We start from the raw sequence: 14358 nt of genomic DNA on the forward strand, positions 1-14358 counted from the left end.
AGGAGGCTAGGTCGGAGGACTTCCAGTGCGCCTGCGCACCATCTGATTCCCTCCAGCCGGGACCAATCGACTAGGGGCTGGGCGGGACCTCCTCGGCTGCGGGATTTAAAGGGACGGTGCAGCCCATTTTCATGTCACCCTCCCGCGGGGCAAGTTTGTTGTGCTTTAGGCTCGTGTGGGGATCTAAGGGAGGCCCGTGGGCGTGGAAGAGGAGGGGAACTGGGAGACGGTCCATGAGATCCGTGGACCTCTAGTGCCTCTCTCTCTTTCCCCCAGCCCAGGCGTCCCAGTTGAGCCCCTCGGGGAGTATCCGTTCCACCTAAGGCCAGGAAGGGAGTCCCTCGCTTATTCCCGGGTCGAAGTCGTACCCCGGGACTGGTCCCGCAGCTCAGGGTTGGGGCTAGGGGGTGGGGAAGGGAGCCAGACCGGAAGCGGAACTGGAGCGGCGCGGCTATGAGTTTCTGCCGGGACGGTCGAGGAGCTGCACCTATCCCCGGCCCCCCGAGACTTCCCGTCGCCACCAACCGCCACTAACTGCCACAAACCGCCGGCCCCGCGGAGGCGCCATGGAGGAGGCGGAGATGCAGCTCAAGGGGAAGAAAGGTGGCGGCGGGGCGGGGACTGGGGGCCGGGGAGGGAGGAGGAGGTGAAAAACCGGAGCAGGTGGAGACAACGCTGTGTGACCCTGGGCAAGTGTCTCCCCCTCTCTGGGCCCGAGGGTGCTTTCCTGGAGGACCCGGGGTCCTCACCCGCAGGCCATAGACTTCGGGGAATCCGTGAACTTGGATGGGGACAAAATACGGCCAACCTTTGGTTTCCTTATGCATTTTATGTTATGCGTTTAGAAACGTCTCTCCGAGGAGTCCATAAGGCCTCCTCAGGCCGGCAGCCAAAGGGGTCCAGACACCGGCAAGGTGGCGAGCCTCAGCACCCTGGGGTTCTGAGGGCCCTTGTGATGCCACATCCTGGAGGCCTCCGAGATTCCTCCAGTTCCTGCAGGATCCTGGCCAAAGAGAGCCTTTCATCTCTTGTCCGATCGTCTCCCAGTTCATTGCCCCATTTTCCTTTTGTCTTCGTCAGTGCTGGAAGGGACCTGCCTGGCCCAGTGCACTCATTTTACAGATAGAGAAACTGAGATCCGGAGAGAGGGAGGGGATTGACTGATCCAAGTTGTGTCAGAGCAGTGGTGGAATTGCCTTCTAAACCAGTTGCTCCTCTCTACACACCTCCAGGGACTTGTTATTTTTACTCCTCTAACAAACCCCTTCCCAAATTAGACCTGCCCTCATATGTAAAAATGAGAAGTCTGTCTAGTCCTATCCAACACCTATCTAGTCCAATAGGTGTTTAAGGTCCTTTTCGGCACAAAATCTATGATTTTATGACAGCTAGATACTTCCAACCCCAGTTGTCCCAAGCCAGATTTTGCTTTCAAGATAGTCCCTCTAACCAAAAAAAAAAAGGGGAGGGGTGGGCATATTTGCAATAGGAATGGGATAAACATTTATTAAGCTTTACTGTATCCCAGGCATTAAAAATATCTGCCTTGATTTTCAGAACAACTCTTAGAAGAAGATGTAATTATGATTCCCATTTTACGGTTAAGATAACTGAGGCGGACAGAGGTTAAGTGACTACACTTACACAGCTAGGAAGTGTCTGAATTTCAACTAGGGTCTAATAACTCCAAGCCAAGCCCGCTATTCACCTCCTCTCTCTCCTCTGAGACATCTATTTCACTTCTTCCCAATTTTCCCCCAAGGTCTTTCTCTTTTGATATCAATCCCCACTACTTAACATACTCACATGAACTAGGTCTCTCCACAGACATTTCCCTTCCCCTTTCTCCTTTTTCCATCAAAACCCAAATGGATTCAGAGTCTTATTTAGAAAGACTGGGTTGGTAGGGCTTGATGGGAATGAGCAAGTGCCTAGGTTGTCAGCTCACCAAATGGGTGTGTTTTCTCAGTAGCTCTCTCCCGGCCTCCTTAGAGCCTGGGTTTTTTGTTTGTTCGTTTTGGTTTTTTAGGCTTCTGGAATATAATATGGCTCGAGTGTCTATGCTCAGGATTGGGTTGAGCTGTTCTGGCCAATTGTAATGCAACACCGGAGTGAACAAGGCCAGATCTGTATATGCCAAGTAATCAATTTGAATTTTTTATATATATACTTTAGGCATCAGTTGTTTTTAGTCTGTATTGTTGAGGGAAAGGTTCAGATATTTTCCAGTTGCATAAGTTGCTGCTGTAGCCCTTAACTTATAGAATTCTAGTAACTCACCTGTTCTAGAGGTGGTCTTGGATGGATGGTTGATCTGTTTGGGGAAGTATAAGGATTGGGGGGAGGTAATTTTCATTATTTTGGAATCTTTCTCCATATGGACTGCATCTTAACCATGGTCACTGGTCTTGGGTTCAGTTACAGACAAATTCACAGAGAGTGTTTACGTCCTGGCCAACGAGCCATCTGTGGCACTGTATCGCCTACAGGAACACGTGAGGCGCTCCCTGCCGGAGTTAGCCCAACATAAGGTGAGCTTAGAGCCAATGATTGGCACGATCCTAGTCTAAAGGAACAATTTCTCTTAAACTTGAGAGTCAGTTATCTTTGTCAGCTTGGGATCAATGGAAGGAACTAGAGACATTTTACCTTCAGAGAGATTTTTGGGGGGGGTACATAAATCATGGTCATCAAAGTATTGAAAGGGTTGCCATAGGAAGAGATACTTATTCTATGTGGCTTCAGAGGATGTAACTAGGACCACTGAGTAGAGGGTACAGGGAGGCAGATTTCAGTTTCAGGAACAACTTAGTGATCAAAGGTGACCCCCAGTTTTATGTGTATTTTGAAATAGTGAGCATTCTGTCACTGGAATTGTTAAACAGAAAGGGCGGGGGGTTGTAGAAGGGTTCCTATTTCAAGTAGGGTTTGGAGTACTTGATTTAAATTTTAAAAATTGACATTTTCTGTTTACATTATCATGGCTTCCCAAAATCTGTCTCCCTTTTCCCTTCCTCAAAGAACCAGTACTTAAAATAATAAAAAAGGAGGAGTAGAGGAGGCATTTTAGCCAAACTAAACACCTTAGTTGAGTCTGCCACTATATACAGTCTTCATACTCATCACTCCCATCTCTGAAGATGATTTCAATGAAGTGAAGGATGGACTCAAAGAAGGGAGATTGGCTAAGAGCCTTGTCAGTCATATTGGTCAGCATAGGAACCTGGGGTCAGGGAGGTCCAGGTGATTTTGAACAGCCTTGGAAAGAAATAGCTACCTGCTATTTGGACATAGTCACCTGCATGTTGTCTCCCCCATTAGACTACATGGGTGGGGAACCTGTGGCCTGGAGGCTACATGTGGCCTTCTAGGTCCTTGGATGCAGCCTTTTGACTGAGTCCAAGTTTTACAGAACAAATCCTTTTATTAAGGGGATTTGTTCAGTGAAGTTTGGATTGAGTCAAAGAACTGCACTTGGGGATATAGAGGGCCACATGTGGCCTCAAGGCCACAGGTTCCCCCACCCCTAGACTACAAGCTCCTTGAGAAGCAGGGCCTAGCTTTCTTTGTGCGCTTAGCTCAGATCTTGGCACACCACTTAATACATATTATATTGCCTGGCAACAGCTTTAGTGATAATAAGTAAGAGAGTTCCAAGTTACAATTAACATAAAATAAATCTACCTTCTTCAGATGTGAACATCTGGCTGTCCTCACAAATCAGATTTTAACAGTAAACCCATAAGACTGGTGTGATTAAATGCTTATGCATTTCTGTCCCATGGGCCAGGGCTACAGCTGCTGAGATATCTGACATCTACATAAAACGTAAATCTTGGAAAGCGTAAATGTTTTTAAAGTTGATGAGCAGGATTGGGCTCATGGGGTTTTACCTAGATACAAATTTAGAGAAGATTTCACCTTGTTCCTTTCTCGTCTGCTTGAGATTTTATTTCTCTATATAAACATGAACAATATTCCACTTTCAAACATGCTTTTTTTCCTCATCGCCCCCAAATCTTGGAGTCTCTTTGTTGTTGTTTTTAATCCTCTCACAGGGGTTCCATTAGTATAAACACATGCTAATCTTACAGAATCAAAGAATGTTGGCGCTTGAAGGGCTCTTAAGATCTAGAGTACAGAACGCTGAGTAGCGAGAGCTGATACTGATGTGGCACTTTCAAGTTTACAAAGTGCTTTGTGTGCATTCTCACCAGATCGTCATGATATTCTGTGAAGGAGATACCATAGGTGTTGTCACTATTTTATAGATGAGGAAACTGAGGCATAGAGAATTATTTACCTAAGGTCACACAGCCTGTGTCTGAGTTGGGATTTAAACTCCATTCTGTGCTGAAGCTAGGTCCAGTGTTCTTTTCTCTGCTTACTTCCCTCTAGAGCAGGAGTTCTCCTCAGGTTCATGAACTTTTCCTCCCCAGATTTTGATAACTGTATTTCAGTATGATTGGTTTCATTCCTGATGAATTTTTAAAATTTTCCATTCCGAATTCTCTCTCCCCTCCCCCACCCAATGAGAAGACAAGAAATACAATTCCTATTATGCATATGAAATCATGCAAAATATATTTCCACGTTAGCCATATTGTGTAGAGGGGGTAGGGGAACCAAGAAAAATGAAATGAAAAAAAAATTCACTTCAGTCTGTAAGAAAGTTAAAAAAAAATATGCTTCAATTTGCATTCAGACTCCATCAATTCTCTTTCTAGAGGAGGATAGCATTTTTCATCATGAATCCTTTGGAATTATCTTAGATCATTGTATTGATCAGAGTAGCTAAGTCTTCCCCAGTTGATCATCATTACAACACTGCTGTTACTGTGAACAATGTTCTCCTGGTTCTGCTCAACTTACTTTGCATCAGCTCGTCTAAATCTTCCCAGGTTTTTCTGAAACATGGTTTCACCTGTAGCCACATATATTTTATTTTATGCATTCAAGAACATTAATCTGAGAAATCTTTCAGCTTTACCAGACTACCAAAGGGCACATGATAGTGGAAAAGGTGCACTAGAAATAATCTTGTTTATCTTCTTTATTTGACAAATTTTGTAACTGGCAAAGTCCTCTGTAAAATGTCTATATAAGTATTTCTAAATCCCAAGATAACTATTTCAGGTGTTCAAGTGATTTGCTTGCATGAAAAAAAGTAGCCTCTGCATAATTGAACTGGCATTTTAAATAGCCAAAGTCCCTGCTCAGCAGAATACCTTAATGAGAGGTCTTGAAACACCAACTCCCTATTCCTCCTCTCAGCCCAGCATCCCTGGTTTATGATCAATGGTTCTGTCAAGGTACCAAGAGCTTTAGGGTGGTTGAAGAGAATCCTCTGCATGATTGGAAACAGGCAAGAAAAGCACCAACAACACGAATCTTGGTAACTTTGGCAACTTTGTAAATACTAATGTCCTTAGTGATTAAAATTAGAAGAAAACTGTGCAGAAGCTTAATGTGGTAGGAAGGGAAGGGCCAGCCAATCTTCGGTCACTAAGTACAACCTCAGAAGGCCCCTTCTTAGGTTGATGTGATAAATAGAAAGTTTCACCCTGTCTGATAGAAGAGAAAATGCAAGATGTTTGGAGAGGATTTTTGAGCCTTCCACTGATTATTTCCTATATAAAAGAGGCAGCGTGCTATAGGGGATACAAGATAGTATTTGCAGTAAGAGGATTTGGGCATATTCTGATTCTGGCTCATTATACAGTTTCCTTCTCTCTGAAATGGGCTCCCTGATCCTCTAAGTAAAGGATGGGAATGGAAGAGAGGGGGGTAAACAGTGAATGTAAACTATAATCTTCAGTAGTAGTAAGTAGTAATCCTAAAAACCTTACATACTATCAGGCTACCCTTCAAGTGTTCAGAAAGAAGAGGCTATTAATGGCATACTATGCCCTATCTTGGGCAGAGCATAGCTAGAGGATAGGAAGTCTGGTGGAGGGGGACCAACATGTGACATTATCTCAGATGAGGATCTGTTGAAACAGCTGAGGATGGGTAGGAGAGACACATGGTCAAGCTTTTTCATGGCTTTGGCAGTATCCTGTAGGATGGACAAGGGTGGGAGGAGTTTGAGGCCAGGACCAGGATCAGCAAACCTTTTCTGTAAAGGGCCAGATAGTCAGTATTTTAGGCTTTTTGGGCCAAGAGGCAAAATCAAGAATATTATATAGGTAATAATAAGATAAAACAGATTTTTAAGTGGTGAAATATAACGAGAGTACAGTTTTTTATAGTTCAGGTCTACTCATGAAAAGAATGGAATGCTTTGTGGGGAGAGGGGCATGGGAGTAGGGAATAACGTTTTGATTCATTTGGGTTCAAAGTTAGTGTTCTCTACCATCAAAATCAGAAATGTGCATCTGCTAATGCTGGTCTGTGATGAGATTTTACATGTTTCATCTTTGAAAGTGCCCTTTCGTACAGATAGTTACTGCCAGTACTGACATCAGTCCACGAGCAGGTGATTTTACTTGCGCATATTCATCACTTGGAAGGCATTTCTAGAATTCTGTTAGATCCTTGATATTTGCCTTTTAGCAGCTCATTATATTGGAGATTAATCACTACCAATTGAAGGTTAGGTAGAGGCTCTTCGATTGCAGTTAAATGGATTTTGAAATATGGAAATTCTTTTTGCATTTGCATTGAGGTCTGAAAATGCTGCTGGAATCATTGCTTGAGTTCAGAAAATCTATTCACTGCCAATTTGCGTGGGAATGGAGATTTCCCTTCTTGTTTTAAACATTGGCAGCCCAGGAAATGGATAAAGCAGCTTGACATAACTTGTGGTTCAAACAGTGTTAGTTGTCATAGAATTGACTTTACTTCAGTTTAAATTTTGCGTAGAAGCACTGTTTTGCCTTGTAATTTTAGGTTGGATTCATTAAGAAATATTATCAAGTCTGTAGCAAAAGCCAGAGGCAGGTAGACAGTACAGTGGATAGAGCATCAGGCCTGGAATCTTCCTGAGTTCAAATCTGGCCTCAGATGCTTACTAGCTGTGTGACCCTGGACAAGTCACTTAACCCTGTCCCTCCATTTCTTCATCTATAAAATGAGTCTTAGAAGGAAATGGCCAACCATTCCAGTATCTTTGCAAAAAAAAAAAAAACCCAAACCAACACAACTCAAAAGGGTCAGACGTGACTGAACAACAACAAGAAGAGGTATAATAAAGCCTGAGTTCATTCTGGCCTCTGTCACTCACTATGTGACCCTGGGCAAGTCACTTCACCCTGTTTGCTTCAGTTTCCTCATTTGTAAAATGAGCTGGAGAAGGAAATGGTGAACCACTCTAGCGTCTTTGCCAAGAAAACCCCAAATGGGGTTAAGAAGAGTCACATACAGTTGAAAAACAACTGAACACAGCAAAAGCTAATTTCCAAAGCCATTCAGTGGTCAGTGATAGTGGTTGAAGGTTCTTTTTATTAAAAAAAATTTCAATCTTGGCCCTGAGCTCAAAAAAATCACAAGACCTTTTTTTTCTCTTCTTGCTTCACTGTGATGGGAATGCACTGGTAATTTTTTTTAATGTCCCATTTCAACAACACATGGGGCATTTGAAACCCTGTTGAGATATAACTGTATTCCTACAGTGCATAATGAAGTGGTAGGGCAAGGCAGTGACTGTGACACATGTGGGCTCTGTCCCAAATGCTGGGCTCTGTTGTTTTAACATGAAAGTCGATGCAGACAATAATACACAAATTAACAAGTGTGGCTGTGTCCAAGGAAATTGTATTCATGGACACTGGAATTAGAATTTCAAATAATTTTCTTGTTTCAAAGTATCCTCCTTTTGATTTTTTTTTAACTACTTAAAAATGTAGAGATCTTAGCTCACTGGCCATACAAAAACAGGAATCCAGCTGAATTTGGCCCAGTAGTTTGCAGACCCCTGGACAAGGAGACCAATTATGCTGTTAAAAGAATCTGGAAGTGGGGAGAAACACAGACAGATGAACAGATAGATGGAGGGGCAGGAAGAGAGAGAGGGAGAGGGGGAAGAAGGGAAACGGGGCAGGGAGAAAGAACATGAGAAAAAGAGCATGGGGGAAGGGAAGGAGGGAGAGAAGGAGAGAGAAAGAAAAAATTGGGTGGGGGGGGAAGAGGGAGAGAGAATGTGGGTTAGTTTGTCAGTGTATTCCCTTTTTACTCTGAGGCACTGTTATTTAACCTTTCTGGTCCTCGGTTTTCTTACCTATCAAAATAAAAGGGTTGCATTCAGCTTTTAAAGATTCCTTCTGGAAATTGGGATCAGAAGAAACCTGAGTTCAAATCCTGGCTCTGTTATATTATGCTTCAGAGCTAGAGGGGATTTTAGAGAATTTCAAATATCAGAATAAATCACTGTACTAGATTAACCTTGTTTTCTTTTTAAGTTGATTTATCAGACTAGTAGGGTCAGGGGACGCTGTAAATATAGGTATTAATCCGAAATCTAGGCATGCTATAACATAAGGTAGGATGGGTTAAATCCTCTAAGACAGCACTTCTTAAACTGTGAGTCTCAACCCCATATGGGTCAAGAGTGGAAAAAGTTTAAGAAGTCCTGCCCTAAGGGGATGTGTGGATTTCTGGGAGTTTGGAGGAGGGGTAATTCACTTCCAGCTGAGCAGGTCTGAGAAAACTCCCTGGAGGAGCCGATATTTGATCTGGTCGAAAAGGGTCTTGAAGATAGGTAAGATTTCAGACCTGCTGGAAGTCATGTAGTTCAACGTTCTCTAAAAATATAGTTGAGGAAATAGCCCCAGAGAAAGGAAGTGACTTCTTAGTTCTTTGTGAGCAAAGAATGATGGGAGAGAGAAGTCAAAGCTCTCTCTGCTCTCATCAGTCTGGTTTTAATTTGAGAGTGAATATTTCAAAGCTTCTATCTCTAACTTAGAAGCTATGACCAGGATTTATAGTGGGGCTCTCCAAGTATGTTGGCAGCCCAGCTGCCCTTGGCTGCCCTTGGTAGCTAGAGTTGTTCTTAGGAAATTAACAAGGACTTTTCATTTTATAGTTCGTGTACTAACTGTCAATCATTAGCTAGCTTTAGAGCATAAGCTGTACCCATTTCCTTCACGTGGGTGCTTGTCAAGCAAGCACTTTGGAAACTTTAAAATGCCATAGTAACGTAAATTATTGCTTCAAGGATTTCATGCGTGTGGCGCTTCCCTCCACCAGCATTGGATTGCAGCTCCTCTTTGAACTGATGTAAGATGGCTCCATCTTGGGAGGGCTTGTCAGAATTTATGCTTACCCCAAAACCAGGGCATTCCTGTGTCGCAGTGAATAACAACAATAACAGACATTTCGGTGGTGTTTAAGGATTAAAAAGTACTGATTGCATTCTCCAAACCCCCCTGTGAGGTGGGTGTCATAAGAAGCATTAGCTCTGAGGCTATTCAGTGAGGAAGCTGAGGCTCAGAGATCCTAAGTGATTTGCTCATAATCATATAGTATGTACGTGTCAAAGGAAGTACTTGGACCCAAATCTTTTCAGATTCTAAGTGTCATTAGAGTAGGACCTAAGTGGAGATAATTACCTTTCAGAGGAATCGATGGGTGCTCTGAAAGATGTTTCATGTAAACCTGCTCCTTTCTAATTATGTACCTGGAAGCTTCAAGGAATAGAAAAAGATGTTGGTGATAGAAAGCAGGGGTATAGATTTAAAAATTTTCAAAACAGATGACATTTAAAGTCATCCCTGGGAAACAACTTTGCTTTAACTAGGCAAAAATAAGACCCTTGCCGTCGTAAACTTTAGCTTTCCAACTCCTCTCAGGTCACATGGACTCCTAAAAAATCATATATGTTCTTGTGGCAAATTTGTACCTCCTGAGGTTTGTAATTGATTTAAGGGAAGTTGGGGGTGGGCTGGGGGGCAGGATTGTTATAACAATCTAATTTACCAAGGTCAAAGCAAGTTGTCTCCAATATCAGGCCATCCACAGTAAAGTAATTCAGCACTTCAGTCTGTCTTCATCCCATTGTTCTTAAAGGGGAAGATCCAGGTCTAGGCAAACTTTATATGCCTTATCATAAGCCAGTTATAGAATGTTGGTGCTGGAAGGGGCCACAGAGTAGATATCACCTGTCTAGTCACACTGAAGGATTGTAGTCTAGTAGTTCAGCAAGCGTGGCAGAGCTGAGACTGGATCCTTGGTCTTCAGGTTCTCAGGCCTGTTCTCTTTCCATTACAGCACACTATTATTCTATCCAAAATCTAAATTTTGATCAACCCCTTCTCTCCCCCTGCTCCCCCGGGAAAAAAAAACGAGAAGAAAAGGCTTTCATTGAATAATTTCCAGCATTTCTTTTCAGTCTGACATGCAGACCTGGGAGGAACAGAGCCAGGGAGCCATCTATACAGTGGAATACGCTTGCAGGTAAACTGAGGAGCCTACTTTTAACTCTTTCTACATTTGCAAACAGAATTTGATCTCAGCACTGAGGAGGAAAGGATAATTATTCCCCCTAGAAGGGACACTTTCTGTGCCTGGCCCCGGAGCTCATCACCCAAGTTACTTTCAGTGTACGTTCCATGTGATGACTCATTCTTCTCCACATCCTGCTCCAGATATTGGAGATCAAGTCTGGCTCTCAGTTCAGGTCAATAAGCAGTTATTGTGTCCCTACCTCAGAACTGGGCTGAACATAATTTTAGCAACTCACATTTCTTTAGTTCAAATACTTTTTATGTGTAAGTCACTGTGCTAAGTGTTGGGACTACGAAGATTTAAAAAGTAACCCAGTTTCTTCCCTCAAGGAGCTTATATTCTACAGATAAGTATGATACAAAGCAGGGGCAAAAGAGAGCCAGAGGAAATGCTCGAGGACAGTTTAAAGGGAGTGGGGGAGGGACACAGCTTGGGGTGAAGGGGAGGACCAGGGAAGGCACCTCAGAAGAGACAATCCTGAGTCCTGCTCTCATCTCTAACACACCAGTGATTCTGTCCTCCAGGCACATGGATGGCTCCTCCCTTAAGCTGAGAGCAGCCTTAGAGCCCTTTGCCAGGCACTGACATGCTTCTTAACATACCCATCCCACATATTGCATTGGTGGTTGTGGGACAGACTCAACTACCTTTCTTGTTCTCCTTTCCATCCCTCCCTGTATTTCAGTGCTGTGAAGAACTTGATGGATAGCAGCATTCATTTTCGAAGCATTGAGGGCTTGCTGAAACAGGCCATCAGCATCAAGGACCAGCTGAATTCTTCTCAGGGTCGAAGGTAGCTCCTGAGATCGGACATCGTGCTGTATTATCTAAAGATCCACTGCCTACCAGGGTCATCTTAGGCAAGAGTGCATGAACCCGTAAGCTAGTTGAATCAAGAACAATCCTGCCCAGAGCAATGCAGAAGACCTCCCATTGCTTGTGTTAGTCTTCATGTTTTTTGTTGGGCAAGATTACAGGTAGAGTTTTCAGATGTTGAAATGAAAACAACTTACATATGTCTGGAAGAATATTTTTGGCTAATATATAGCCCCCTTTTTTTGTTCTTCATCCTGCTAGCTAATTTGAATAAGTTATGCTTTAAGCCTGCAACAGCCTCCTTTTTTGGATGCTTCTGGGAGCTCTTCCTGGATTGGTGGTTCTAGGAGGCATTGTGAAATACTCCCCACTTCCCTCCCACCCCAAGTGCAGAGTCCCCTATATGCTGCCTCTTGACACAGGTTGCTAAAGGACTAAGGCTGCTATTGGTTCCTTCCTGTTCCTTCTGGGAAGGCCAGTTTGAAGGGATCAAATAAAAACTATCTGCTGGCAAAATTACAAGCCTGGTTTTTATTCAGAGCTTAACTTTGTCTTGCCTAGGTTGCTCCAGTTTGTTGATTTTTATAGGATTTAGACCTACTTTTCCAACTAAGATTCCTGACTCTTTAAGTTCACTGTATCGGAAAGAACATTGGGAGTCAGGAAGACCTAGGTTCTAGTTCTAGCACCACTCTAACCTGACTTAGTTAAGGCCCAGCCTCTGGGCCACAACTTCCCAAGTTGGTTCCTGCAGAGAGATGGTGATTATCACAGAATCACAGAATGTCAGTGGGGAGAGAACATTATACATGATCCTGTTGAACCCCTTCATTTTACAAATGGAGAAACTGAGGCTTAAGACAAGGGCTTGACCCAGAGTTGGCCAGCATATATCTGTGTTTCTGCTGAAGTCACAGATGGGTCAATGTGTACACATATTTATGTAACCTCCTAAAAGTCTTGGCATGCAGGGCTCTTATAGCAGCTTTGAATTTGGATTTGATTCCTTCCTGAGAGGGGAGGGGAAGAGATTGAGCTTTGTTGGGTTGGTTTGGTTTTTTTGGCCTGTGTGATGGTCATGTTTTGTTACAGCCCTGCTGACACGAAGCCTCCTTCCTTGGCCTGATTTTTGGATGAGGCAAATCTTTCTCCACCTTCCCAGGTCAGTGTAGAGAGGGGGATGGTGCATCCTGCTGCTCTGGGGCTAATCTTGCTGCCTTCAGTTTCCGGATGGAAACCTCACTTTTCTAATCTATCCACAAAGCTCCCCACAAGGACATCAAATCTAGTCATAGGGCTCTTGGAATATAAAGTGTCAGGTTGGGAGGGCCTGCAGAATGTAGCCAGGCACATAGAACGTGGTTTGTCAGACCTGGGATCTTAGGCCATGGACTGGGACAGCTAGAAGAGACCTCCAAGATCATGTCATCCAGCCCTGTCACTTTATAGGTGAGGTCCTTGAGGAAGAGGAGACTTTCCCAGGCCACACAGAAAGAGGCAGAGCCAGGATTGGGTCCAGAGTCTGTCCCCTGATGCTCCAAATATGGACTCCTGCTGTGCCATGACTTAGGATCATGGGATTTAGAGCTGGGGAAGACTAGAGATGAGTCTTGATGATCTCCACATTCTTTGGCACTTTCCTCATACCAACACTGTCAGAATTATCCTTGTTTTACAGATGAGGGAATTTAGTCCAAGAAGCAAAATAACTCTCCCTTAGCTATCCAGGCTTTAAGTAACAGTACTTGGTTTTCAAATCCTTTGCTCTTTCTGCCTCAGCCTGCTACTGCTGCTATCCCTGCTATCATCACCACAGCTGCTACTGCTGCTAGCTCTCCAGCTGTTCTATTAGTCTGTCATTACTTTGCCCCATCTCACCAGGTAATCCGTGTGTTCCAGGCAGCAAAGGCCCCCAGAAGACCAGTCAGGCTCAGAAGTCAGAAGCCAGAAGCGCCAAGGAAGAGAAAAGGTCCCTTGTCTTGCCAGCACTTGTCTCAACCCCCCTTGACTCAGAGGTTCCTGTGACCTCAATGGGTGTGTGTCAGATTGGTCCCTAAAAAATATGAGCAGAAGACATTTCTGAAAACCCTATGACTCTGGCTCTTTGTCTTAGGAGCATATCTCCTGATTCTCACCACTAAATGAGAAGACTGTCTTTCTTCTTAGGGACAGCTTTCCCATCCCCAGGACCACCAAGGGTCATCTCTCTGTTGGGGGAGCCAGTGCATATGGCTTCCTGGTCCCAAAGGCTTTTCTAGGAAATGCTGATTTCTTTTTTGTACAGTATCAAGAGAAGGGACCTTAAAGGTCATGTAAGAAAACAGGTCAAGACAAAGGAAGTGATTTAACTTGCCCAAAGTTAGTCACACCGTGAGTCAGTGGCTGAGTTGGGCCTAGAACCTCAGTCTCCTGACCCTCTTATATAGTGTTCTTTTCACTTCATAACACAGTGCGAAGGTTAATTGGCTTGTGAAGGGACTGGTTGAAGGGCACTGAGTACCAGGCTAAGTGGACAGCATGTGACCTTTGCTGTCCTTGCTAAGTGGATGAGGACCCTAGAGCAAAAGAAGCCTGAGACAGGCTGCCAGAGAATGCTGCTGGTCAACCTGGGACTTGGGGACGAGAAAGGACCCACATAGACTGGACAAGATGGGTGTGGGAGCCTTATCAAATCTCTTTTGAGTGGAAGGGGCCTCAGGGGTCAACCGTGTTGTGTGGTTCAGTCATGCTCAGTTCTTCCTGACCCAGTAGACGTAGCACGCTGGTGCTGTCTGTGGGCTTTTCTTAGCAAGTAGTTTGTCATTTCCTTCTCTAGTGAATTAAGGCAAACAGGTTAAGTGCCCAGGGTCTCATAGTAAATGTCTGAGGCCAGATTTGAATTTGAGTCTTCCAGACTCCAAGGCCCAGCACTCTATCAACTGAGCCACCTGGCTACCTCATTTTAAGAATTTTCTTTATACTTTCATCTTCAAGTGGCTATCAACCTCCACTTGACCTAGGGGTTGCTGACCCATGACCTTGGAGAGGACAGCTTTGTGTAAGGGAGAGAACAATGGATTAGAGTCAGAGGCTTGTATCTCGCCTTTAGATACTGTCCTG

At 44.0% G+C, this 14358-nt stretch overlaps 1 protein-coding gene across 4 annotated transcripts; it reads left to right on the top strand.

Annotated features, from left to right (window-relative positions):
• Positions 1 to 205: 205 nt before the first annotated feature.
• BORCS8 (BLOC-1 related complex subunit 8) lies at positions 206 to 13345 on the top strand. Of its 4 annotated transcripts, none has more exons than XM_036747845.1 (6): positions 206 to 603; positions 2419 to 2531; positions 10328 to 10392; positions 11129 to 11236; positions 12352 to 12421; positions 13141 to 13345. In XM_036747845.1, exons 1-5 carry the CDS (start codon positions 567 to 569, stop codon positions 12383 to 12385), a joined length of 357 nt encoding a protein of 118 aa, XP_036603740.1. In that variant the 5' UTR covers positions 206 to 566; the 3' UTR covers positions 12386 to 12421; positions 13141 to 13345. The 4 variants fall into 4 exon arrangements, 3 of the variants coding, with proteins under 3 accessions (XP_036603740.1, XP_036603678.1, XP_036603808.1); XM_036747783.1 differs by having other exon boundaries at positions 207 to 603; positions 13159 to 13345; XM_036747913.1 differs by lacking the exon at positions 206 to 603 and adding an exon at positions 876 to 2140 and having other exon boundaries at positions 13159 to 13345.
• Positions 13346 to 14358: the final 1013 nt, after the last annotated feature.

Source organism: Trichosurus vulpecula, chromosome 1, assembly GCF_011100635.1.
Source record: "Trichosurus vulpecula isolate mTriVul1 chromosome 1, mTriVul1.pri, whole genome shotgun sequence".
Taxonomy (NCBI): Eukaryota; Metazoa; Chordata; class Mammalia; order Diprotodontia; family Phalangeridae; genus Trichosurus; species Trichosurus vulpecula.

Bases quoted from the DNA above. Each gene is read 5' to 3' on its own strand.
- BORCS8 (XM_036747845.1), top strand. From the start codon at position 567: ATGGAGGAGGCGGAGATGCAGCTCAAGGGGAAGAAAG. The intron at 604-2,418 runs GTGGCGGCGGGG...TCTTGGGTTCAG, and splicing joins GCAGCTCAAGGGGAAGAAAG to TTACAGACAAATTCACAGAG. The intron at 11,237-12,351 runs GTAGCTCCTGAG...GTTTTGTTACAG, and splicing joins AATTCTTCTCAGGGTCGAAG to CCCTGCTGACACGAAGCCTC.